The 26,085-nt window shown below is 40.0% G+C and overlaps 1 protein-coding gene across 1 annotated transcript in view; it reads right to left on the bottom strand.

The window, feature by feature from the left end:
• Positions 1-482: 482 nt before the first annotated feature.
• LOC115758645 (S phase cyclin A-associated protein in the endoplasmic reticulum) overlaps positions 483-26,085 on the bottom strand; it is a 49,818-nt gene continuing 24,215 nt past the window's right edge. The window contains exons 8-12 of the mRNA XM_030699380.1: positions 5,911-6,056; positions 5,711-5,803; positions 5,343-5,434; positions 973-1,299; positions 483-874 (exon numbers count right to left, since the gene is read on the bottom strand). Of these exons, the coding sequence (XP_030555240.1) occupies positions 737-874; positions 973-1,299; positions 5,343-5,434; positions 5,711-5,803; positions 5,911-6,056 (796 nt within the window). The 3' untranslated portion in view covers positions 483-736. The remainder of the gene's footprint in view (positions 875-972; positions 1,300-5,342; positions 5,435-5,710; positions 5,804-5,910; positions 6,057-26,085) is intronic.

The raw sequence follows: 26,085 nt of genomic DNA, 5'->3' as shown, positions 1-26,085 counted from the left end.
AGCTCGGAGCCAAAGCATTTGTCCTATAAACAGCCATTTACAAGATAGATTTTCGTTAACGATTTCCAAGCAATCCCATAAATTTGCAATTTATGTGTAAAGGTTTTTCACAAAGTTCTTTATTATATTAATAATAAATTGTTGTTGGAAAAAAGAGCGAAGTACATTAGCTTGCGTCTCATAAATTAATGGGAAATGGAAACGAAAAATAAAGTTAATAACAAATGTGTGCAATAACTGAGAATTTGCAAAATGTGAGTATGTGTGTGTGAAGAATTATTGTAAATTCAGATGAATGTTAATACTTTTGTCAAAAACGAACATTAATTACATTGCGAATTGTAATAAAACTATGCTAGTTTTTGTTGCTGTTGTTGTTGTTGATTGTGAATGTGTGAGTTATGAATTGTTAAGTAATATATGTATGTGTGTTATAACTAGCATACAATACACACACATATATATATATATATATATATATATATATATATATATCAATTGATTATAAATTATTGTAAAAATAATTGCAAATTCATATGCTTTCTCATTTCTCAAAGCATTTTTCACTTGCGAATGTTTGAAGTTTTCTTCTTTTTTTTGTTTTTGTTTGATTTTCTTTGAAAATAATATCACTTTGCGGCAGACACACGCGTACTGGCAGAGAGCGAGATAGCTAGAGCGGGTGAGAGTGAGAGGGATAGATAGAGATAGAGAGAGACATAGAGACTCTCTACAATCAGGCCTTGTTTTGCTGACTGTTGTTGTTGTTGTTGTTGTTGTTGTTGTTGTTGTTCTTATTGTTGCCCTTGCCGTGCATCATTTGTATTAAACGATTTCGCTTGGCCGCATCTGATCTGCTGTACTCATCGAGGAACTGCAACGATCGTTAAGAGGTTTATAAAGTCAACAAGGTTTATATACATTAGTATATATATATACATGTATATATTTGGCTGTGTCCTTTGCACTCACCCCTAGATCAAAGTCGCGTGATATGAGCTGCCTGGCGGGGGCATTGTTATAGCACATGGTCACCAAAAATGGATAAATGACCGGATTAAATTGTGTCGAGAGCAGCGACAGATTCTTAAAGATCACCGCAAACGGTTCCGTGATGAGCATCTCCTGATGCCGGCGATTGTTCACACTGAAGAATGCCAGCGATGCTATCAAGTCTATCAGCATCGTGGAGCTCTCCGAGCTTGCTGTGGCATTTGTTTGATTTATGCTATGATTGAGTATTGTGGTCATCACATCGAGCAGCTTTACCGACAAGGGACCCTCCACCGAAAGCACCTCCTGCGAATTAGAAGAAGAAGCAGTAGTAGGGTTGTCATTTAATTGGCAACACACAAGAAAAATATAAGTATAAAAAAAGAAAACAAGTCAATAAAAATTGTGAGGAATCACTGTGCAAATGTTTTAATTAAGTCAAAGCAAATATCAAAGAGTGGCACTTGTTTAGAGCAGGAAGTGAAGTGCTCAATTGTTTGTTGTGCGTCGGTGTGTGTGTGTGTGGTATACATTTATTTGCATAGCGGAACGAAGCAGGACGAAACAAACGGACAACGGACAACGAGCAACGGGCAATGAGCTCTCGCTTCTAATTTGTTTGTTTTGGCAGCCGTGCGGCCAACTGCGAAGGCCGAGGCACACAGCCAAAAAAAAACAACACGAAATCAACAAATTGGGGTGTGAGTAACTCTCAGATACCCTGCAATTAGTGTGGACAACAAAAAGTCAACAATTTGGTACAGTCGCTGTCGACGACACCACAAAGTTGCATAGCTAAGGGAATTCTTTTTAAACGAAAGTTTATATTTCTCTATTGATAGTAATTTGGCGGAGCTACTTTCGAATAAAAAGGATCTACAGCATTTTTTCTATTAGTTATAACTTTGCATCGAATAGAATAGAATACAGTTTAAAACTATACCTTTCCGGTTAAATCGATAAATGGGAAGCATGGTCGTAAAAACTATCGATCGACCGAAACTGCACTCTTTCGGTTAAATCGATAAAAAGTTGAGTTAAAATATCGCAAGAATTAAAAAGCAAAGCGTGATCAAAACACAAAGACAACAAAGATCAAACAGTGTAAAACTGTTTATTTCCGATCAAATCGATAAATATTGGTATCGATAAATATTAAGAATATCGTTGGTTTAAGAAACACATTAATTAATGATAGAGCAGAGCATGGTCGAAATACATAAATGGAAAAAATTCAAATGATTTAAGATTCACTAAAAACCCGCCCTCGACTAGCTAAGCATTCAGCAATTCTTAAAAGCTATGTTTATATTTCTTTGATATTTAGTTTATAGTTCAGATCTCTTTGGGAACACAACGAAACCATCCGCACACCTTTAGCTTAGTTAGTAACCTCGACTTAAGCTGCTTTTCAATTTTAAATTTATGCTAATCAGGCATACTTGAAAAATGGGCATAAAGTAATTAGGCAGCTCTCTTTGTGCTGTTGACAACTGAAACAACCCTCGCTGAGTGCAATAAAAACGCAAAGTCCAAAATACAACAAAAAACCAGAGTAATCTTATCGGGTATGCCCGACTTTGAGATACTCCGAGCCCACAGCTAAGCTGCCATTTGAAGCATTTTAGCATTGCATAACAAATGTGCATCTTCTTCTTCTTCAACCGCACAGTGCATGGCCAATGCATTTTTGAAAAACTAGAGCCTTTATAGTCCGATCTTTATACAGTTCTTAGGATTTTCATATGGGACCCAGCTGTGTGCACAAAGAACAAGGATTAACCCTTAAGAGAGAGTACAATATACAAATTTATATATATAGACTATCCCAATAGATCCATATCTGAAATCGATATTTATCGATATTTTGCTGAAGTACCCTATGTTATATACGTAGAGCATTCATTGTTAGCCTGACATATAAAATTGTTGGGAATCGTGATGCCTACTCCTGCGTGTTACATTCGCTCGCACGCAGCTATTATACCCTTTTAGCCATTACCAATGCGTTGAGGGTATATATATAAAAAAAAACCAAAACTGAAACTGGCAACTTGTACGAGCATTGAGCAAATATTTAGCCAAACAATTGACGTGCCTGGCTGGTTGGTTGGTTTGCCTGGCTGGCAGGGGGCAAGGGCGGTGGGGGGAGGGGCGGCAGGATGTAGTAGGCAGGATATGAGCGAGGATTTGTGCATGGCTCAGAGAGCAAACGATGCGCGCGATGCGTTGCGAGTCGAGGCCAGGCGAGGCGGCGCGGCGGCATCCTTCAAAAAACAATCAGGCAGGCAGTAGCTGGCTGTGTGTGTGCGGATTGTGTTGTGCGTGTGTGTATGTGTGTGTGTGTGCCTGGTGCTTGGGTTAAACTTGAAAATTTCATTTTACAAAGTCAATATTTGCCAGGCAGAGCAGCAACAGCAGCAGCAGCAGCAGCACTTGAAAATTGAGCTGCTCTGTGGTTGTGCGTGTGTGCGAGTGTGTGTTGGTCTGTGTGTGTGTGTGTTACGTCTCTCGCTGATTAAAACCAAATCAAATTATTTGCCAGCCAAGAGTTATACATATTTTTTAGACAACGCAAACAAACAGAAACAACAACAACAATTGCAGGGCGTAAAAGATGAGTGCCTGCGAAGGGTGGCATCAGGAGGCGGGGCTGGGCGGGGCGGTGCGTGGCGACTGGCTGGGAAAGTTTATCTATTTTTGTGGTAATTTAAAACAAATAAACGGCTGGCAAGTTTTTGCTTAACTTGGCCTAATCCAAGCCAAATGCCGCTTGCCTGCATTTTCATTTTGCGCTGTTTGCGCAACAAATTAGTTTGTCAAGTGCGTTGAGCAGGGCGTGGGGCGTGGCAAGGGGCAAAAATACTCAAAGCTGTGGCTACAAATATTGACACGAGCCAGCAGGAAATGAAATGTAGACAAGGCATCGGGCAGACACTCAATCAGTCAGTCAGTCAGTCAAGCAGCCAGTCAAGCAGCCAGTCAATCAAGCGCTGCTTTCATATGCCGTTTCATCTGGCAAACCACTTGCAGCCTGCCGCCTGCACATAACTTGCAACATGCCCCAAGGTAAAGTGTCGAAATATTTGCCCAGCAAACGGCAGCCCGCACCACCCACTTTGCGCTAAACCACAGCGCACCGCCGAAATGTCAGGCGGCGGCGTCGCCCTTGCGGTTCAATTGCGCTGAGATGTTGTTTGTCATTTGGCGCAAATGTCATGCAACCCCTACACACACACACACACACACACATAGGTAGACAGATAACATACCTGTGCCCCACCCAGACTGATGTCACCTGACAAGGCAGTCATGACATTTTGCCAATATGCAAATTTAGCTGCCACTCGATGCCAGAAAACGGCGACAACTTTTTATTTTCTTTCCTTATTGTCTCTAAACTGAATTCTAACTTTTAGCCACAATTTGTTGCTGCTGTTGTTGCTGTCGGGGTTTTGCCCAATTTTCTCAGGCGATTTCACGTGCGACAAACTTCTCAAGTGCAAAGCAAAGAAAAGCAACAAAAATCTGAGAACAACAAAAATTGGGAAAACAAAAAGTTTTCTTCGCATTGCGGCCCTTTAAATACCCTCACAAACCTAAATGGCCGATGTCAAATAAATGTATCTATACTCAGTAAACAACTTGATAAACAGCAGAAAGTTTTTTAGACAACATCTCAATTACAAATCGATTCAAGAACAAGTAAGAGGTTCTAGTCCGGAGCTCCCGACTAGGGAATACTGGAATACTAATAATGGGTTCAGGGTATAAAAGAGTTTTAGAATTTTGAAAGAGACTGAAAAAAAAACTTTTTTGTTATATATTAAGATCCTCATGAAAAAATGCAAAATGGGAATTTAGTTAGAATAGATCTAAAACTAAACAAAGTTTTTTATTTAAGGAATCAATTTTCCAAACATTTTGCCTATGGAACCTAAAATATGTTGTGAGGGCCTGTTCAAGACTTCAATTCAAATTAAACAATCAGAAATCAAAAATCTTTATCAATTTGCTGTCACAAAACACAATTAATGGAAAAAGACTGTGCGCGCAGCTGGAGATTGGTTCGACTAGAAATCAAAACGATTCGAAAAAGATTCAGACTCATTCGGAGTCAAAGTAGCAACAAAATTGTAATACCCACGGTTAGGGTATAGAAAGTAAAAACTTAACATAATGAAATTTTCAACGGCTGACTTTGTGATTTGTTTAAGCGGCATTTGTGCACTTCAATATGTAGAGAGGAGGGGAGGGGAGACTGGGCGAGCTAGAGAGCTGTAGAAAAAAAGGGGGAGTGGCTGGGTGGTGGGGGAGGGGGGGGTTTAGGTTTAGGGCTGACAACTCACCTGAAAACTGCTCACATCCAGCGAAGCCAGCGACACGTAAAGATTAAAAGTCGATGCCGCCAAGGCGGTCGTGCGCGGCGGAATGCATTCACCTGCAATACAAAAAGCAAAAGGAGAAGAATAAGTGGAAGAAGCAGCAGCACTAGAAGATAGTAAGCGGATATTGATGGATATATATGTACCATAAAAACTTTAGCATCTCACAAGAAAAATCAAAATTAATTTCCGCCAGCGACCGAAACTCACGTAAAACGCACACAAAATCAATTAGCACCCCGAACCCAAACCCGAGCCCGACCACGCCCCCTTGGCACAGATGTCCAGCTACTGTTTAATGTTGTAGATTTAAGATGCGTTATAAAACTTACCTTTGGGCACCACACAGCCGGCGAGCATTGCGACGGTGCCGAACAGTTCCGTGGATTTGGCAGCGCCCAGCAAACGTGTGGGATCGCCAGGACCTGCAGGGCGAAGCGTAAGAGGAAGCAGCAGCGGGTTAATTAGTATGTCCTGTTTACCCTGGCCAAGGTGTGACTTTGGCGCAGCAACAACAACAACAATTACTCACCGGGCGGACAAACATCAATGAAACGCGTCAGGAAGCCCAACGTGGTCAGCAGGCTCAACATGACGCTTTGGTTCTGCTCAATGGACTCGCGCACCTTCATGCAACGACGCGAGAGCATTCCAATTAGTCCAGTGATCACCGCATAGCTGAAAAAGCAAAAGGGAGCGAGAGAGAGGGAGAAAGATTGTGAGTGAGAGAGCGGTTATAAATAGAGAAGTGAAAATATGACATAGGAAATATACATATGAGTCGCAAGTCAAAATCCGAAATAGAGAAAGAAATGAAAGAGGAAAGAGACAGACACAGAGAGAGAGAGAGAGATAAAGAGCAAGAAAACTCAGAAACTTGAGAAAGAGCGAGAGCCACAACATAATCACATCACTTTTTAATTCCATCGTGAAAGTAGAATTTTTATAAGATTATTCATAGCTGTCAAATTCCACGGGTATTTCACCAATTTCGCTAGGTGAAAATGGTGGATTTACGCTGGAGTCGGTGAAACATAGAACTTCAACCCATTGGGAAAAACTGTTTTCTGAAAGCCTCACGGAACAATGTTGCGAAACTAATTTTATTGTTTATACGCAAACCACCCACACTAGTGGAAATTAGGTGGAACGTTTGTGAAGTTAGAACATTTTTCAAAATAAAACACTGATCGCTCGGAAATTACAATCTTTTAGTGAAAACCTTCCAAAGAAAAGGGGATTCATATTTTTAAGACATTTCCCTTCTACTAAAACTATATTAAAAAATTGATTTATTGAAATAATGCATCTATAATTGTATTAATACTAGATTGAGTAGTTTTCAATTTGTTTTCAAGCATAACCTGGAAAATTCGGGAAAAAGGCATGTTTTTTATCCCGTTTTGTCTTAAAAGTATCTTGATATATTCCACCTCCCACTTGTCAATATTATTTGCCCCACACACACTCACATAGTCAGTCGCTTTTTATTTTATTTCTGTGGGTGGCCTTTGTTTGTTTCAACTGCAGAGTAGGTAATATCCTTCATATGGTAATCAGGGACACGCGTTTGGCATTAGGCATGCTTCAAAATGCAAAAACGATTAGCAGGAGGCATTCGCATAAAATGTTGTTGCTAAATGTTTGTAAGCAAATAAGGACTAAGCCACGGGCCAGGACAGCTACACAGCCGAATCTGTGACATGGCATGCATTGAGTAGCTCAGCTAAAAGCTGAGCTCGAAGACGGGTGTCGAAGCAGACGTAGAGAAGTGCAAATTCCCAGATTTATTTTTGCTTCTGCTGCTGCTGTTGCTGTTGCTGATGATGTTGTGCAAATAATTCGCACGCATGTTGTGCATTCAATTAGAGAGCGTTGATTACAAACACTAAAAATATCAACCAATCCCGCCGACACCCTTTTAATTCGTGATTTATCATAATAAATTGGGCTGGAGAGTAAACAGAAATCATCATCAATTACAAGGGACTACCCCTAACGAGACAATTGTGTAAAGAGCAATCGTTGATTTGCCACTCGACATGCCACTCGTCGCCGTCTCCTTCACTCGTCAGTCGCCTCTTCCACTCGTCACTTTGTGTACAATCTAAATGAATGGCATACAAATTTTTACTATTTAAGTGCAGAATTCATCAAGCAATCGACTCAGCCCAAACAAATAGCAACCTATACTTCAGATATATAAACACATAATATACATATATATATATATATATATATTATATATATTCCATATATTCGGTATAATATGAGTGATTGATACGCCATGACAATGTGCGGATAAAGCGAAATAATATTGAAGCCAAATGCTGGCCAAAGCAAACAACAGCAACCACAATGCCAGAAAAGGAAAGAACGTTTATCAACTGCCACGCCGAATCTTAAATACCCTTTAAGGCAAATAGCTTTAAAGTATTAAAATACAAAAGATTTCTTTCCCACCGTTTGTTACTGTAAAAGTTTCTTTCTGATTTTCAGAAATGTGAGTAGAAATGTAAAGCTCGTAAGTTTGGTCATGAGATATTTGACAACAACAAAATGTTTTGGGGACGGAAATTTCTTATAGACATATAGTAATCGTAAGGAATGGCTAAACTTGTAAGATCCGAGTTGAACTAAGATATTTTAAAACTCAAAGAGTTTTTTGACATCGTTATTTTGACATTCAACCGATTTTGACATATGTACGTATTGAGACAAGTTTGCATACAGAAACAGACAAAACATTGATATTGATCAAGAATAAATATATCAAAGACTTCTCTTGCGCGACATTGCACATTCCATGACGAAAATACCCTCAAAAATGGTATTAAAAAAGGGGATACACCATTTGACCCCTTTTGACACACAGAGCCTTGACTGCAAATGGGGGGTTAGCTGACGAGTGTGTGTGCGTGGCGCTCAAATAAAAGCGTCCATTACTCAAACTCACACAGGACTCCCTACCCCCAGCAATCGACCACTCGGCTGGCAAACAAAAGCGCCCGCTACGTGTCCTGGATGCGACTCGACTAGTGAATGGAACTGGGACTCCGACTGCGATTGCCACATTGGGTTTGGGCTTGGGTTTGGGGCATTATAGAGAGAGAGAGAGAGAGAGCTCTCCTCTGGCGTTGTCAACTGTAAACATACTTGAGCTTCCTGTTTTGCTATTTGTGTTCGCTGCACACTTAACCAACACACACACATACACGCACACCCATGGGGAGATCGTCATCCAACACACATACGCACACACACAAGCTGTTTGCTTGAGTTTGGTTGGTTGGTCAATGTCCTGGCCGAAAAAGTACTCGGCAAACTCATCAGCACCACAAAAATATCCTTAATAATTTTCTTAAACCAACAAGCACAAAGCTGCATGAAGGATGCTTTTACCCAGTCAACAGCAGGGTTTGCCATGTCCCTCATACCTCCACTGCCCCCCCCCCGTGCCCCCTTGTCTTCCTCTCTAGCCTGTCATCGTTTGTCATGTGTCCTGTGTGTGTGTGTGCTTGGCGAGGACATCGCTTGTGCAAAGTATTTAGTTCGCCTCGCCGGGGCGCATCAATCCAAACACACAAAATGGTCAACGCCGTCGAGTATCGGATGTGGCTGAGGTTTCCTTTCACCCCTCACTCCCCTCCTCACCGCCTGTGCAGCATCTACAGCCCCTGTGCCCGTGCCCGTTCCCGTTGCGGGAGCCACACATAATCGTCGCTGCCCGTAAAATAAACAGCAACAGGAGCAGCGAGGACATCAACGATGGCGTCAAAATAAAAATAAAATACGAGCGTGCAAAACTATTATCGTTAGAACGAATTCAAAAATACACTAATCAAGAAATTCACAATCGAAATTGCCTAATATCAACATTTTGAAACTTTTAAAATCAATGTAGAAACTTCTATTGAGTCTTGGGGGTATTCATGCTACTAAATGATTGTCCTGCTTGTTGATTAAATTATTAGCTTATATAAATAATTATTATCTAAATATCTAAATATTTGATTTTAAATTTTGTAGAGATTTTATCTAACTATTGTTCAAGGAGTTTTAAACATAAATAAATAGTAAGAAAATATATTCAAGAAACTTTAAATATAAACTAAAATATTAAAAATTCAATTTATAATTTTAAAAATTTTGTTGTTCCTTTTTTAAATTGAAAAGTACCCCAGTATAGAGAAAGTGTATATAATAAAATACAAGACCCTCGGCGCTGGACATGAGCATTATTTTCTCTATTTTTTTCTTTTTTGCTGGGTGTGAAAAGGCATTTGGTGCAAAGCTCGAAATAAAATAAAAATAAAAATAGTGCCGCAAAAGGAGGACGTGCAACAGCAGCAACAAAATTAACATCCTTGTTAGTTGTGAAAACACGTTCGCTAAATACGCGACAGGCGACGGGCGTTGAGCAACCCCGCCAGGACGAGGACATCACGACTGCAAGGAACAGCTCAAGTGTGTGTGCGAGTGTGCGTGTGTGTGCCTGCGAGTGTGTGTTTCAGACAGGCGCAAATATTTTAACAAGTGTCAAATGCACACGCTACTTAACTAAGTTCCTTCTCTCTATTTTATTTTTTCTCTAACCATTCCTTTTTTTATTTTTATTTTCATAGGATTTGCTCACGTGCAACATTTCACACAGCGACCCAAAAAAAAAAAATCATCAATTGATTAATAAACAAAACAGCAACACTTGCAAACTCCACCAACCCCCCGCTGCTACTGCTGCTGCTGACCATGTAATTTGGCCATTTGTGTGCATTGATTTCGGCACTTAAGGCGCATAATCAGCATCAACGGAAGCTGCAACAGCAGCAACAGCAGCAGCAGGAGCAGTTGTGGCAGCAACCAGGACATCAGCGGATTTGTGTTCAACAACAAGCAGCACGGCTCGCTGCACAACAATGGCAGAGGCAAACAGGCTGGCAGGCTGGCTGGCAGAGGGCAGAGAATGCGCCGCAGGTCCAATGGCATCCAAGCAGAGCATTGTGCGAGTCGGCTTCACAGCGCATAAGCAGGATTAAAATCAAAACAGATTTGCGTTGACAATGACAACGGGGCAGAACAGAAGGTAGAAGGTAGAAGGCAGCAGGCAGCAGGACATTGCCGACACGGACATGTTAAATGTGTTGCAGTTTTTGAGCAGCGGCTGTTGTTGATATGTGAAACGAAACACCTTGCCAAGCTGACATGTACAAGAACTTGCGAGGACGCGACCAACTTGAAATGTCATTTCAAGTTGATTACTAGCTGCGACAGGGGAGGGGTCAGGGGAGGGGGGCATGTTCGGCGGACAGGGGCAACAAGCTTAAATCGTTTTCAAATGAGCTGCACACGAGGAGTTAAGCCCTCAAGGCCCGCTTAACAAGTGCGTAGCATACGAAGAATCCTTTGCAACATATGCCACACGGCAACTAAACAAAATAGTGGCAAGATGTGGGGAAGGGGCGGAGGGGTGAAGCCAGTTAAAGGGTTGCACTTAATGCACAATTCGCAATTGAGCCTAAAGATTTAGTCGTACGAAATATGCACAAGCACACAGGTGAGAGTCGGGAGTAACAGACTAGTAGATACCCTGAGCTCAACGGTAGTTGTGCTTCTTCTTTCCTATGCCCAGAATTATGTTAGAAACATGCATTCTTGATTAACTTCAGTCTGATCTTTATGCAATTTACAGGGCTTAAAAATGGCATACAAGAGTGTGTATATACCAAAGGGCAATCCTTTAGCTTAAATATGAATAAGTTAGTATTGCCAAATAGAATACTTCCAAGTCTATGAATTAAATTGAAGAGCTTACATTCAACGATTGATGTATTTGACCCTTATTGTCATAAAGTTTACTTTATATTTTAAAACAAATATCTTAAAATGGTTGTCTAGGTATATGACATATTTTTAATATGTGTATAGTATTCGAGAGTCCAAATGCCAAATTTGGTGCATCTATAATCTCCGAGTTAAACTCAAGAAATCATACCTCAAAATGGTAATTTATCGATATTATGAAAATAGAAGATCAGCATATAATGTTTAGCTAGTTGTGGAATGCAAGAATATGGAATATATATCTAAAATTTCAAGCCTCTGGGAACATAGACGAAATAGTTTATAGTTCTACATGTATAAATATATATATCATTTTAAATAAGCAACGTAAGCAACGACGAATTTTAATCATTGCTTTATTTAAAAACCCTTAACAAAAAAGAGAAAAATCATTAAAAATCAGTCACTCAGCAAAGTCAACAATGGCTCAGGATACAAGAGAGGCAGCTGTATGTGGCACGGGCAGAGAACGCAGCGAAACCAGATCTGAAAACCCGAAACAGTAACACAAATAGAAATGGAAATCGAAACAGTAATAGAAATGGAAATAGATTTAGATACAGTTGCAGATACATTTCCAGGACACGAGTAGCTGCTGAGCCTGCGGTGTGCCTAAAACAACAAGCGACCAAATTGTAACAAAAGCAAAAGCAAAAAAAAAAGGTGTTAAATGAAAACTAAACCCAACAGTGGAGTAGAGGATCCAGGGGCCCAGGGTAAGGGTAACTGCACGAAGTTTATTAAAATGCAATTGTGAAAATTGTTGTGCGCTGGTTGTCAGCACTTGATTAAGAGCAGCCGCCGTGCTGCAGTTGACAAGGACCACAGCGAGGGGTTGCAGCAGCGCAGTTGCGCCGGCGCGCGCGCGCATCTATACACCGGCTCCCCGCCTACCGCCCCTGTCAGCCGAGAGAGAGAGAGGGAAAATCTGTAGCTGACGCGTTCCGCTTGGGTGTCATGTCAAAACAATGCAACTCGAGTCGCATTTTTAGGGTTGACCGTGTTGGTGGTGCCATCAACAATTCGAGCAAATGCGATTTGAATAAGCGCGGAACAAGTCAAAGTACGCTAGTCGGAAGTGCACGACTAGGAGATACCCTTCTAGCAAAGCTGCTAGCTTTCTTGTGAATCCTATATGACAGTGGTGCTTTGTCTTTCCCATATTCTATAAACAACATTTTCGAATAAATTCGCCGCTTAAAGCCCGAAAATTATGAAATGTTCAATACATTAATATAACATAAAAAGTGTGAATGTTCCAAAGGGCAATCCTTTTCTATCTATATGGAATATTTGAGAGAAAAGGAGGGAATTATTCTAAAATTCTGCATACTATACGATTAACCTATTTACCTATTCCCTGCATACTACGATGTTGTATCGATAACTTGTCCTATGCTTAAGCCATCGATACAAATCGAAATCGAAATCCTATTTATTGACAAAATCTCTTAAGCCTCAGCCAGTCACCAATTTTGATGCTATTATCTTTTTGAGAATATACGAATGTTCTATGGCGTTCAAAATCGATTTATGGTTAAAAACCCATTTCTCAAAATCGATATTCAAAGATTTTATGAAGTAAATATATATAGAATACCAAGTTTGTTTCTTGAATTGCAGATGCTTTCTTCTGCCTATTACAATCATGTATACCCTTCTTGCACAGGGTATGCAAATGTCTAATTGAAAGTGAAAACCAGCCAGCTGATGATCATTGCAATGCTGATGATTTGTTATTAATGATGATGCTGCTGCTGCCTAGTGCGCACACCTGGTCGCCTGGCAAATGATAACTGCTCCAGCTGACTCCAAGCGAGCTGTTAACCAAAACTTTTTGGCCATGTTTATGCATTAGACGTGTCAAATACTTTTTTGTTACTGCAGTCGCGTGGCGTTCTCTCGCTGCCCTTTATGGCCATTAAGTTACCATTGGCCCAATGGCGCAGGCATCAGCCAGCGAGCAGCGAGTTGTGGGCGTGCGAGTGGGCAGGGCGAAGGTAGCTATATGCCGCACAGACGTATAAAAGGTTTATATATTTCTAGCACAGCAGATGCTACCCTATATAGCCACAGTTGCCCCAGTTAATAGACATTTGATACTCTACAGGAAATGCTGCATATCGTGCTAAGCTACGGTGCATAAACATAGCTATAACAATAAACTGCTGCTATGAATATTATATAGTAATAGACATATAGCTGAATACTGTTAAAATATAGCACAATGTTATAAAGAGCAAATCATGAAATCGAGCTGTGCATAAAAATTAATAATGCATTAAAACGCATTACATAAAACAATACACAACCGCTGCCAACTCAACATGCTAAGTTAACAGACAAGCAGCTGCTAACATAACATATAATACGCATGTTAAAAACATATGTTAAAAAATCTTTAAGAATTGCATGATAAAATCCGACTCAGAATAAAAAGGAAATTTCCATTTTTTTTTTTTTTTTGAAGCTGCATAAAAAATTGAGCATTTTTTCGTGTTAACTTATCACATATAAATCACAGTATTATATGCACAGTTAGAATTCATCGCAAAGAGGGTATTAGTTAGTCACATGGCCAGCACATTTGCTGCACAGCTCCTGCCCCACATTCGACCCACTTTTAATGTGGCATTTGGTTGACGCAGAAACACCAAAAATGTTAGCATGTGCTGTTAAGTAACGGCAACAATGCGTATAAACATTATCAGAGCGGGCACAACAACAGCCGAAACAGCCAAAACAATGAGGCGTCGTTATCATTACGAGGCGCGAGAACAACGCCAACAACAACAACATTATCATCATCATCATATTATCATCATAATTATCGGGAGAGAAAGAGAGAGAGAGAGGAGGCAGAGAGAGGGAGCAGAGACTTTTATAGAGACTAGAGAGCATATTGCAGCAGAGTCACGTATTTGGCAAATCCGTTAAAAAGAAAGTTGAAGCTGTCACATACGCAGTCACATCCCAGCACATTCACATAAATCCCATATAAATGTTATATATATATATTTATATTTATATATGTAAAAGCAGATCCCAGACAGTTACAATGCGGCTTAGACAATTCGTCATGTCATAAGGCTCAGCGCCCCAGAGACAGAGCGAGAGAAAGAGAGAGAAAGGAAGCGAGAGCTCAGTTGAGATCTCAATTCTGGCTAATGGAGTTGCAACAACAACTACAAGAACAACAGCTATAACTGCCTTCTTATGAATTTCAATTGGCCCACAAATGTCCTCAGCTCAAAAAGGGCCAACTGCGTGGTGCAGTGAATGTACTAATACCCTGTTAACAAGAACACGAGTTGGGTATATACAAAATGGAGGCCAAATTGATGGATTAAACTATAATTAAAAAAAAAAGGCTCCACATTCTTCAACAAAAAAAAAAAATAATAATGATGTTGATAATAAAAAAATAAATATAAAACTAATATTTTTAATAATTAGATTAATAATAATAGTATTATTAATAATAATAATATATAGTTCATAAGTAAATAAACTTGAATTTAACAATAAAGTTTAAAATGGATTTTTATGGATTTGCAGATCTGGAGGTTTATAGCAGCTTGAGCTAGAATATAAGAGTTCCTGCTTTGCTGAGAATATAGAATAATTCTAGGAATATGGAAGAAATTCAAACTAGTAGACCAATCTCCTTAATTCTAGACGATTAGTAAAGTTCGAGATATTCGGTTTGTAAATCGAGAAATATAAACAAAAAATTAAAAAAATATAGTTTGTTTGACTTTTTACTGTGCTAAGGGAAACGTTGGATTGTCCAACTTGTAGAGTTAAGAGAATTCTTTGAAAATCACAAGTTTTATTTAACAAATGCAAAGCTTATATATTTCCTTCTAAGCCACAACCCTCAGTGGCTGCCGTGACAGGGTATCTTATAGTCTAATAGTTAAACCTTAACATGAGTATTGGGGTGTGTGTGTGTGTGTGTTTGCATTACAAATATGAAACGCCCACCAAAGCAACAGCAAAAACAACAATTGCCGCATGCCACTCTTACAACAACAAAAGGAGCAACATGCAGCAGAAACGTGCGTCTCCCTAATTCACAGCAAGACGCTTGTGTCCTTCCTGCATTGAGCCGCAGGCGGTCGATTCTTGGGCATCCTGCGGCGCTAATAACCCACTTACTTATAGTTATCCCTTTGTCCTGCTGCTGTGGAAGCTCTGACAGGCCATCAATTACGAGTATTATGCGAGTATTACTTATATAAATGCACAGCGGGGTTGGGCATGGCCCGGGATGGGCGGCAACAATTGCAATCAAATTGACCACAACGGAAATTTTCGCAAATGCAATTTTGGCATTTTTTATGGCAAATAAAAAACAAATAATTATGTCGTCAAGTATGGAACACACGCCCTCACAGTAAATCGTTCAGCGTTTAAAATTTATTTAATAGATTTTTTATTTTAGAAAAATTGGACACGGACTCGAACTACAGCGGCAGCTGTCAACGGCAGCGTTGCCAGATTGAGAGATTTCTCGAAATGTGTCCAATTGGACATGTGCATAGTTAAAAAAAAAGTGGAAGAGCTTGCACAAATCAAAGTGAGAAGCGTAACAAAAGCAATGAAAGAAAGCAAAATGAGAGAGGTGTGGAAACCAGAAACGGAATACGAAAAACAAAAACAGCTGTGAGCAGACGCACCTCGAGCCGCAACTGATAAGCGACAGAGTTGGGACACAAGAGGAGCCAAGGCAGGGCTGAAGGAGGCGCGGAAGGGAGACAGCGAGGAACAGAGATAAACCACAACAACACAGTAATTAATTTCGTGGATATTCCCTGTGTGTCGTCGATTGATGAATGCAAATGAAATTTTTACATGCGCGAAGCAAAACAAATTCCTTTTTGTTTTATATATGTATGAGTTCTGTTAACGCGCTTCGTAATGATTCAGATGACGTAAATTGAGCAGACAGCAGAGCGGGCGATCGATGGGGTGAAGAGGGAGCCGAAGGGTAGGGAGCAAAAGAGACAGGCGCCACAGCAGCCGCAGCCGCAGCTGTTGACCGCAAACCGCAGGCAGCGGAGCAGAGACAGAAGCAGCAAACGTCACAGCGAAAGGATTGCGTGTGTGCATGTATGTGACTGTGTGTGTGTGTGCGAGAGAGTGCGCGTTATATGCACACACATATATATGTAGATATAGTTGTATTTGCATTTGTGTGCTGCTCTTTTGGACGCATCATAAATAATGCGCCCAGGTGACACGAATCCCCAGCGCTTATCAAAAGAAGCGCCATGAATTTAAGCAAAAGGAATGCGAATAAATAAACGTGCACAAGGAGACAAATGGTTAAAAAGAAAAGGGGAAAAACAAAAACAAAAACGGTTTATAAGGCGCGCACATAATGGACTTGAGCAATAAGTGATAAGGTCTGGCAACACTTAAGAGTGGAAACTATTAATTGAACAAGGTCACATTTTTTTTTTTTTTGGGAGACTTTTAGTGTTGAAGATGGGCGTATTTTGGCTGTTTTTTTTGCCAAAAAAATCGTAACTTCATTATTTAAATAATTATAATAATCAACTATTAAAATTTTGCGTTCTCTGTAACCTAATATTTTACAAAATGAATCCTAATTTGCTTAATTTAATAGCTAGATATTGGTATTCAACTAACAATTAAAACGTTTTTAATCATATGTATATTATATATATATATATTTTTTTTTTTGGTATTATTCTTATTTAAATTCACTTTTACTCTGAAGAAACTAACATTTTTTGAAATATTTTAATTTTCTATCAAAAATATTTGTAGCGTTCTCTTATTATCCTCTCCCTCTTTCTATTCCTTCACTCTCCTTGTTACTATCATGAACTGTTTTCCCAACCATTTTGAATACTTTGCACAATATTTTCTAACCGGTTTAAAACCTGTTTTCAAAACTGAAATATCGAATTTCATCAACAACATGTTTATAGTGCAGTTAAAAACACAGAGAGAAAAGTTAATAGACTTTAATTCTTTTCCAGCTAAAATGTAAAAAATACTATATAAACAGGAATTACCTGTAGATTCCGCTAGACTGTGGATATATTTGAATATATTTATATAGAGTTCTGGTAAACAATTTATATAGACAAGCGAAAATTGCAATATCATTTATTATCGCTGAGTTTCTGGTTACCTACCAATTTATTAGCAAACCAAAGAGAACAACCCTTTCCACACACACACACACATGCACACACGCACAACCTCCCTTTCACATATGATTATAGATTACCGTTAAGCCCCTTTAATACACATATGTTGGAGTTGAAATTAATGAAGGGTTACTTAAATGACAATTTATTGGTTATTGACTTATTGCCAAATGCCACGCCCCATTTTCTTGAGTGAAATGCAAATAAATTTCGCGACAGTTGTAACCCCCACCGCCCTCCCTCCAACCGAACGCCCCTTTAATAGACCCGAAATGTGCGTGCGTTAAACTTTTTAAAGCGTTGCGCCTCATTAAACGCACAAAATGTGAAAATCTGAATGAATCGAAAAAAAAACAGTGCTGTGTTGAGAACTCGTGCCGAGGCCAAGGCCAGGGCCGTTGCGGCTGCCATTACCACGCCCATTAATGCAAATTAAACGCAATGCGGACATATGCCCAAAACTGACTGAATGCCCGACTGCCTAGCGACTGCCTACTCTTGGCTGGGATGTCACAGCGCATTATCATTCATAAATCAAAACATGGAAATTGCCGAAGCACATGAAGCTGTGCGCTCTCAATCTGCAGCCCAATCTGAGTCTGAGCTCCGAGCGGGGGTTGTTGGCTTTGCCATTTGATAATCTTTTTCAATTTGCGCCTGGAAAATGCCTGCCTGCCTGCCAGCCTGCCTGCCCTCCATCCCCCGTTGCACACTCTAATAAACATATACAACTCCGCTCAAAAAGTTATGAATAAATTAAGACATTTGTTGTACTGGCTGCTCACTTTTTTATGTTTGTGTTGCCGTCTATTAAATTGGCATTAGAGTGGGCTTACGGGGGGTTGAGGGTTACGGGCCAGGGGTTAGGGGATTGCAGTGCCCGCAGGCCCTTGCCAAGTGGCTGTTGCAGTCCCATAAAACTAAAATTAAGTTGTCAGTTTTGCCACTTCAGGCGAAATGTGCGCGAATTTCGTAAAAAGTAAACAAATTGAAATCGGAGCTGTGCTTGCGAGCTGTGTAAATGTCAGCGATATATGCGGTAGGCCAAGCACGAGTACCGAAAGAAAATCTTTAAGAAAACAAGAAAAAAAGAAACTTTAGCTACACGAATAGTAAATACCCTTGCAAGCATGTTGAAGATGTTGACTCATAAGCTTTCTAGTTCATTAAAATGTTTTCATTTGATTGTTTTAGATTGTTTCTGCATGGGCCATAAGATATATACCGAACTATACCTTATATACCTAAATATATAGGACATTATTCTGTTCGAATGACAGAACTTTGGATTGAAATCCAAAACTTCCAATTTAAGCTCCAAGCATTACTTTTTTTCAATTATTTTATCTGCAAGCATTACTTTTTGCATAGCCCCATCAATATACCCAACATTTCGGTTAGTGTATAAGTTAAAAAAAATACGGATGTGGCAATCAGAAATCCTGTAGAGCGCTTTTCAATGAAAATTCATCAGCATGTCATCAATGTCTGGAAGACAAGCACAAATCTTTGCGTGTTGCTGCTGCTGCTGCTGTTGCTACCTCTTCTTCTTCTTCTGCGACTTCTTTTTCTCAGCTATTCTATTCTGTACTTAAGTCTGGGCTGTTGTTTTCTTAGTAACGCGAACGCCACCCAAAGCGTTTTCCATTTGCCAAAGGGAAATATCAACGGGGTAAACGTTCGGGTTCTTATATATTTTGACAGACAGTTGGCAGCAGCATGTGGCAGGGGTTAGCGGAGCCTGCGGTGCGGCGGGGATGCAGGGGGTATAGGGGGAGGCGCGTCTTCAATTACGACACGAGCGTTGAAAATAAAATTTCAGCAGTCGCCGTCGCACCGTTTGCCATATGGGAAATGTCACTTGTGTAAGGAAAATCAACGGACAGATGTGGGCGTTGAGAGGGGCGGGATGTGGCTGAGGTGGAGAGGGAGGGGGAAGGGAGGTAAATCAGAGCTGTGCCTACCGCAGCCGAAGGCGAAATGTCGCAAAACGGCGACTATAGAAATCAACGTCACCGAATGGACAACACACGTGGGGCCAACAAAGATGTGGATCATGATGATGATGATGACGATGAAGTGGATAATGATGATGGGGATAATGATGTTGTGGCTGTTGGGGCCGTTAAAAAGCCAGCGCCAAATAGCTGCGAAAAGTAAAGCCGCTCGTAAAACTCAAACGAGGCGAGGAAGGCAAAAACATGGCGCCAAATAACCGCAAACATAACGACAGCCCCAGGATCAGGACGTTGGCGACGTTCGCCGCCATTTTGTAAAAGAAAAGTGCATATAATAATATAAAACAGCAACAACAACAACAGCAAAAAACAGCAGCAACCGCTACACATAAGAAGTCTAGCAAAAAGGCATTAAAGCCAGAGAATGTAGACAACATTGACGGAAAACAAGACGAACATTTAATACTCTTTAAAAGACTATTGTTAGAGGCAGAAACATGAACTGATCTAGCTTAATCAATATTTAACAATATGGCCCAAGAAAAACAATCTTAACAAGAGAAAGTACGTGAGGGATCCAAATATCATATCGAACCAATTTTAAAGAATTATATTAAAAATTTGACTATCAAAATGTTATACAATATATATATATATGTATTTTGTATAATTTACAATATCTAGATACGTTGGCAAGCTTTGGATATCACATTAACCGAATTAAAAGCTATATGGCCAAAACCAAAAATAGTTTGACATGCATGTCAAAGTGGCTGTTAATTTTGTCAGGAATTGTAACTATTTGATATAAATTGATGGCTCTGGCGACCTTTCCATATTTCAATATTTATTTGTTGGCTACACGGACCTCGAGCCAGCCAACAAATAAATATTTGATATAACATTATTTCTACTTAAAATTCAATTTACAATTCATACCCCTTGCTACACCTCATATCAAAGATGCCTAACAAGCTACATCACATAGTCAATGTACACTTACGCGAGCAAGGTCAATAAGAAGCACTTGGAGTAAGGCAGGCAGAGTGAGGGGTGGGGGAAACTAGAGCTACGGATTGGGCACTGAAAATGGGCGTCTGTGATTTGGCTTTTGAGAAAAGTGGAAAGTAGAAAGTGGAAAATGGCGAATATGTCGCCGAACATCGTAAAAATTTATGCCCAAAACGTAAGGCCTCGGCCTCAGCCTCAGCTGATGGGGCAGGAGGGAAAACTCAAACAGTCATGTGAGCATATTAAATGGAATGGGAACTCTGCCCCATCTGCTGGTCAAATTGCGTTCTTATGGCACTTTAGTGGCAAAATCAAATTAGAATTTATGTTAAGTTGGCCGCAATCATAAATGGCGCCCAATGTGGGGCCGCATTGAATGGCCATAACCAAAGAGTGGACCAGAGCTTGGCGAACTCGACCATTACGAAGATAATGGACTGGAACTGGCGAAGGGGGCAGTGATAACTGTGCAGATTTTTAGTTTTAGTTTTTAGCATAAATTTTTACAGCCCTCTTTATGTATGGCGCCCAACGTGGGCTAGGCGCATTGGATTAGTGGCTTGTAATGTGCGCCATCTGTCGGCCACTTGAGGGCATTACTCACGCCACATTTGGCGCATTCAAGTGCTTAGCGTGTTAATTTGCACCAGTTTCAGTGCTTCGAACTCTAGTTTTCACTTACAGGAGGGGTTGGACTCGGACTTGCTGCGTTCCACGAGAGGGGTTGCTTCTGCCCCTGGGCCAGAAATTGTGTCTGCCTAAGCCCTCACAATTGCCGTTTGATTGAGTGATGCGCTCTGCTCGCTCTCTAAAACTCTAGACAATGTTGTTGTTGTTGTGGAAGAGACAGTTGTTGAGGGTGCAACAGGAACAACATAATCATCATCATCAACAGCATTATCAACATTATCTACATTATCAGCAGGAGCAGCCACTGCTGACGAGCATTAAATTAACTGTAACTGGCACCGGTAGCTGCACTTTACACATTTTACATATGTCGACCAAGATCTGACTGGCTGGGTGGGTGGTTGCTTTGCTGGTTGAGCTTGGGTCTCTGGTTGGCTTGGTTAATATTCCCTCGAGTGTAAAAAGAAGAAAAACAACAAGAACAACAGACCTTCTAGCCAAAATCAAAGCGCATGCACTCAAAAGATCTGAAACTCTACGGACTCTACGTAATTCAATAGCCCAAAAGCCGACACTGCCCCTCATCCTTTTTAATGCCAATGCCCATTGCCTTTGACATGCGGCTCTGGACAGGCACTCATCAAACTTTTGACATGCAACTCAACATTCATTGGATGGTCGAGTGGGGTGGGATTGGGTTGGGTAGGGTGTGGGGTTAAAGAGAGCATTCGAGGCCGATGCTGCTGCGCCTTTTTGCATGCAAAATGTCAGCGCATATGTCAGACTTTTGCATACGACTACCCCAAACCCGACTAACAACTTACATGCCACACACCTCGCATTATCGAGGGGTGTTTGTTGCATCTCAACATAATATTTAATACTATTTGAATATCCTGACATATTGTGGCTATAAAGAAAATATATTGTCGGTGAATGTGCGAGAACTTCTATATGCAGCATTCGGCGTTTTATGAATAAATGAATTGGATAATTGGATGAATACGAAATTCGGATTCATTAAGAGGGAGAAGAATACTTAAAATAAGTATCTGCTGTTTACGAAGAAAATTTATTCCAAAAAGTATATATAAGGATACTAAAAATGAGTGAAATAGATGAAGTTGCAATACAAAAAGTCTTCACTTTCAAATAATATCTTTGGCAGCCCATGTTAAACAAATCATAATAAATATTCTGGGAAACTGAGCAAGTTATAGTATAAATATAATTCTATCTCCATATATCGATAGAATTTTCTTCTGAAGATCAACACTAAATTGTAAGAAAAACTTCTATAACTGAGTCTCAAAGTCAGACCTTTGTGAAATTTATAATTTTCATAATGATAAGTTCTTGAAAAGTCAGAAATATTTGGGAGCCTTTATAACATTTATACTTTTAAAGATTTTGATATAATATAAGGTTGGGTTACAATCTCTTCAAGATATTGTATTTCAAGCGTTTCCCCAAATGTTGAGGTCTTTTGTATCTAGAAATTGAGGATCCACAAAGAAAATTGTTTTGAAAGGTTATTCATGATAAATCTTCTTGAAAACTGATAAAGTGTATATGGGTTTATCTTGCTTTACTCGAAATATTTCTTCTGAAAAACTTATTTAAGGGCTTTACTAGCATATAAAATATATAGTTTGTTTTCAATATTTTGTAGATTTTGTATCACAGTCCTTTTGAAAAACTCTCCTCTAAATTGGGCCAAACATTTTTGAAAATTTATGAAGGAACCACAAAGAATATTTCATCGATAGGATCTTAGCTATAAGACTTTTCGCGTGACCAGCAACAAACTATAATACTTCAAATAACTCTCGCATTTCCAGTTAAGAGTTTGCAGTATTTTGTTTTTTTTTTTTTTTCTAAGCCTATGTCCAAATGCATTTTGATGCAAAACTGAAGCGAAGTTTGGGCCGCACTTCTTTGAGCGCTGACCCACCCCCTCTCTCCCTACTGCTCTCCCGCTTTCTCCCACTGACTCTATAATTCTGTCGCTTTCTCTGGAAATGCCCTATCGCATTCTCTGTGTTTGCTATGATGTGCCTGTAACTGTAATTGATGCTGACTTTTTGACAGTTTGAATGTCGAAAACGAACAGATGAGCGCGCGTACCGATGAGCAGGGGTTGAGGCGGGCTTGACGGGCATAGGGGGGTGTAGGGGTGGGTGGTCTAACAGCGAATGCTGCTCCAGACACGGCGCTCGGCTCGTCTACTGTTACAAAAATGACAACTCTGATTAGTTTGTGACAGTTTCGTGATTTGAATTCAATTATGACATGCAGATTGGGACTGGCGCAACTCGCAGGGAATTGCAGTTAAACACTGAAACTTCATTATGAATAGACTCCGAGGAAAATACACGGAATTGCAGCTGACAAAAGTTGACTGCTATGCGAACTGCTCAGGGCTTGGCCTGCACAAAAGCTGACTGCTATGCGAGCAGCTCAGGGTTCGCCGCCAATGGATCAATAAAGACGCCGTTAAAGAGTCAATATTTTGATTTTGAGGAACAGCAGCAGAGCGACAGCAGGGAAAACAAAAGGACGTGAAAAAGGAGCGCAGCGCACTAAGCAAATAGAAAACTTTCACATTGCCGCCAACAAGGACAATAGCGTACGAGTTGGAGGAGGCGGAGAGGGGTTGGGGGCTAAAGTCTGGAGCCGGGGCAACGTAGAAGTGTTCAATGCCTGCGCCCATTGTCAAAAAGAATCAACAAAAAACTGAAATCGGATATTAAATGCACAACAAACAACAACAACAAATAACAACAAGAACGAACAAAGGCGAACGCTTGAAATGAATACGCCAGAAGGAGACGCTGCAGCCATGGCGCGCTACACTGAGCGAAAGAGTCAAGTAACAAGAAATTACAATAAATTAAGTAATAAATGTAAAGATAAGGGGTTGGGATAGTTTTGAAAAACGTTTCAGTCTATTTGGAGCCGAATCAATCTTACGTTTTGACATTAAAGCTTTATCACTAACTGGGGGACCATATTTTAGTTAAAAATGTGGATTTTTTCTAGAAATCACGCAAGAAACTTTCTTTTTGTTTGTATAAAAGCTATTAACCGTATAATACCTTCCATAGGAATATTAAGGACTTCCATTAAGAAACGAACAAAAGCCTACAAAAACGTGTGAAGTATTCAAATCAACAACATGAACTGGTTCTAGGCCTTGAAAATCATTCAAATTCTCAGCAGCTTTTTGCGCAGTGTAATAGTGTTAACTGGAGCAGCATTGGTGGCAGGGGCCGCAGCGACTGTGGTGGCAACTAAATAGTTGCACTAATATGTCCATGACGTTGGTAAAATAAAACCCACAGCACGTGTGTGTGTGTGGGTGTGTGTGTTTGGTTGAAAGGCAGCTGGGTTCAGTAATTGAGGCAAAAACTAAGGGCAAGTGTCGCAGGACAACAGAAGGCCGTGCTGCAAAGTGCATGCCGAGAGAGAGTCACACAGGACAAGAGCCAGGACGAGGCATAACTCCAAATGGCCATTCGATATGGTTACTTTAAAGGGTAATTAAATTAATCGTGCAGCAGGAGCAACAGCAGCAGCCTTGTCCTTGTTGACATCCAAACAAAAGGACACGCGGCGCACCCAGAGAATCCTGCCTGGCTGAATCAGAGCTCTCTTTCCCTCCACCTCTAACCCGACTGGTTACCGCTTCTTCTTGTCGTATGCATATTTCATTATGACAGCAGGGAGCTGGGCGTGGCGGAGCAGGGGTTCAATTGTGCAGCACGCGGGGGGTTGCTCTGCGCGGCGATGCTGCGAATGTGGACGTGGATGAGGTTGAGGATGCGGATGCGGATGCCATGAAGGAAGCTTCCGTGTGCGCCTTATCGCGTGTCAAATCATCGTTACGATTGCCGTTACCTGCCTACCCCGCCCGTCTGACACCTACCCCTGCCCGAAGCCCTACACCGACCTACTTGTCATAATTTTTTTTTTATCATTTGTTTAGCCAGACAACACCTTGAAAATTGATGATCAAATGATGATTAAATATGTATTTGCTATCGTTTTTTTTTATTAGCGCGAGGGTTGAGGCTTCTGTATATGATCTGTCTAATGATTGCGTTGATTAATTATGAATCAATTACATTGTAAAAAGAGAAGCGCACACGCCACACAAACACACACACACACACACAATTATGCTATTTGCATAGAATTTAAATTTGTTATGGTTCCAGTAAAAGGTCGTGTGGGAGCTGGAAAGTTTAGGGGTTGGGAAACTTGGAATTTTTGGGTTCATTCAGGCGAGCCTCAAATAATTGAAGCACATTTAAAGGAGCTTTGATTCAATTATTTCTAAATTTTAAAGTGCAGGTTTCGCTTTCAGCAGAAGAAGAAGTCTTTTTTTTCAGCAAAAAAAAATATATGAGAGATTCAATTATTTTCCCAGACCAAAATCAAAGTAGTTATAAAGGCATTTTATCTATAAGGTATTTAAATTATATTTAAATTATTATAGAATTAATCTGTGAACAGTTCTGTTTTGTCAAAGGACAAATTTTCGGACGTGTACTGTACTGTGTTCATTCCCGAATGCTCTTTTTGTAAGTTCTTATATTCATTCGACTCGTATTTAGTTACGGCATCGTTTCTTACTGATTCATCCTAATTGCTGGATTTTTATTTTACAATTAATATCATTTTTGGAACTTTATCAAGTATTCTTTATCGAAGTCTTGAATGTGAAATGGTGAAATAGCAGCAATATTTCGCCTATTGTTTTTGAAACAATCTGGCAGCACTAAAAGAGAGTTTAGTATGCTTGTTAAGTTGGCTGCGGCCCACTTTAACAAGAATTTGCGGCATTCATGAGAAAGTCAGATTAATGAAATTATGTATATGTTATGCGATTATTGTTTAAAAATTAATAAAGATTAAGCTTAATAAATTTATATAGTTTTATGATTTATCATATACATACATATATATATATGTATATATAAAGTTACTATTGTGATTACTCCGCTTAAAAAACCCTTCATGAAAATTCCAAAGAATATACAGATAATGTTATTGTAAATGTACTTCACTTTATCT

Source organism: Drosophila novamexicana, unplaced genomic scaffold (genome assembly GCF_003285875.2).
Source record: "Drosophila novamexicana strain 15010-1031.04,08,12 unplaced genomic scaffold, DnovRS2.1 tig00000193-arrow-pilon, whole genome shotgun sequence".
Lineage (NCBI taxonomy): Eukaryota > Metazoa > Arthropoda > Insecta > Diptera > Drosophilidae > Drosophila > Drosophila novamexicana.
Note: the sequence above shows the minus strand (reverse complement) of the source record. Positions and strands in the feature narration are given on the sequence as shown.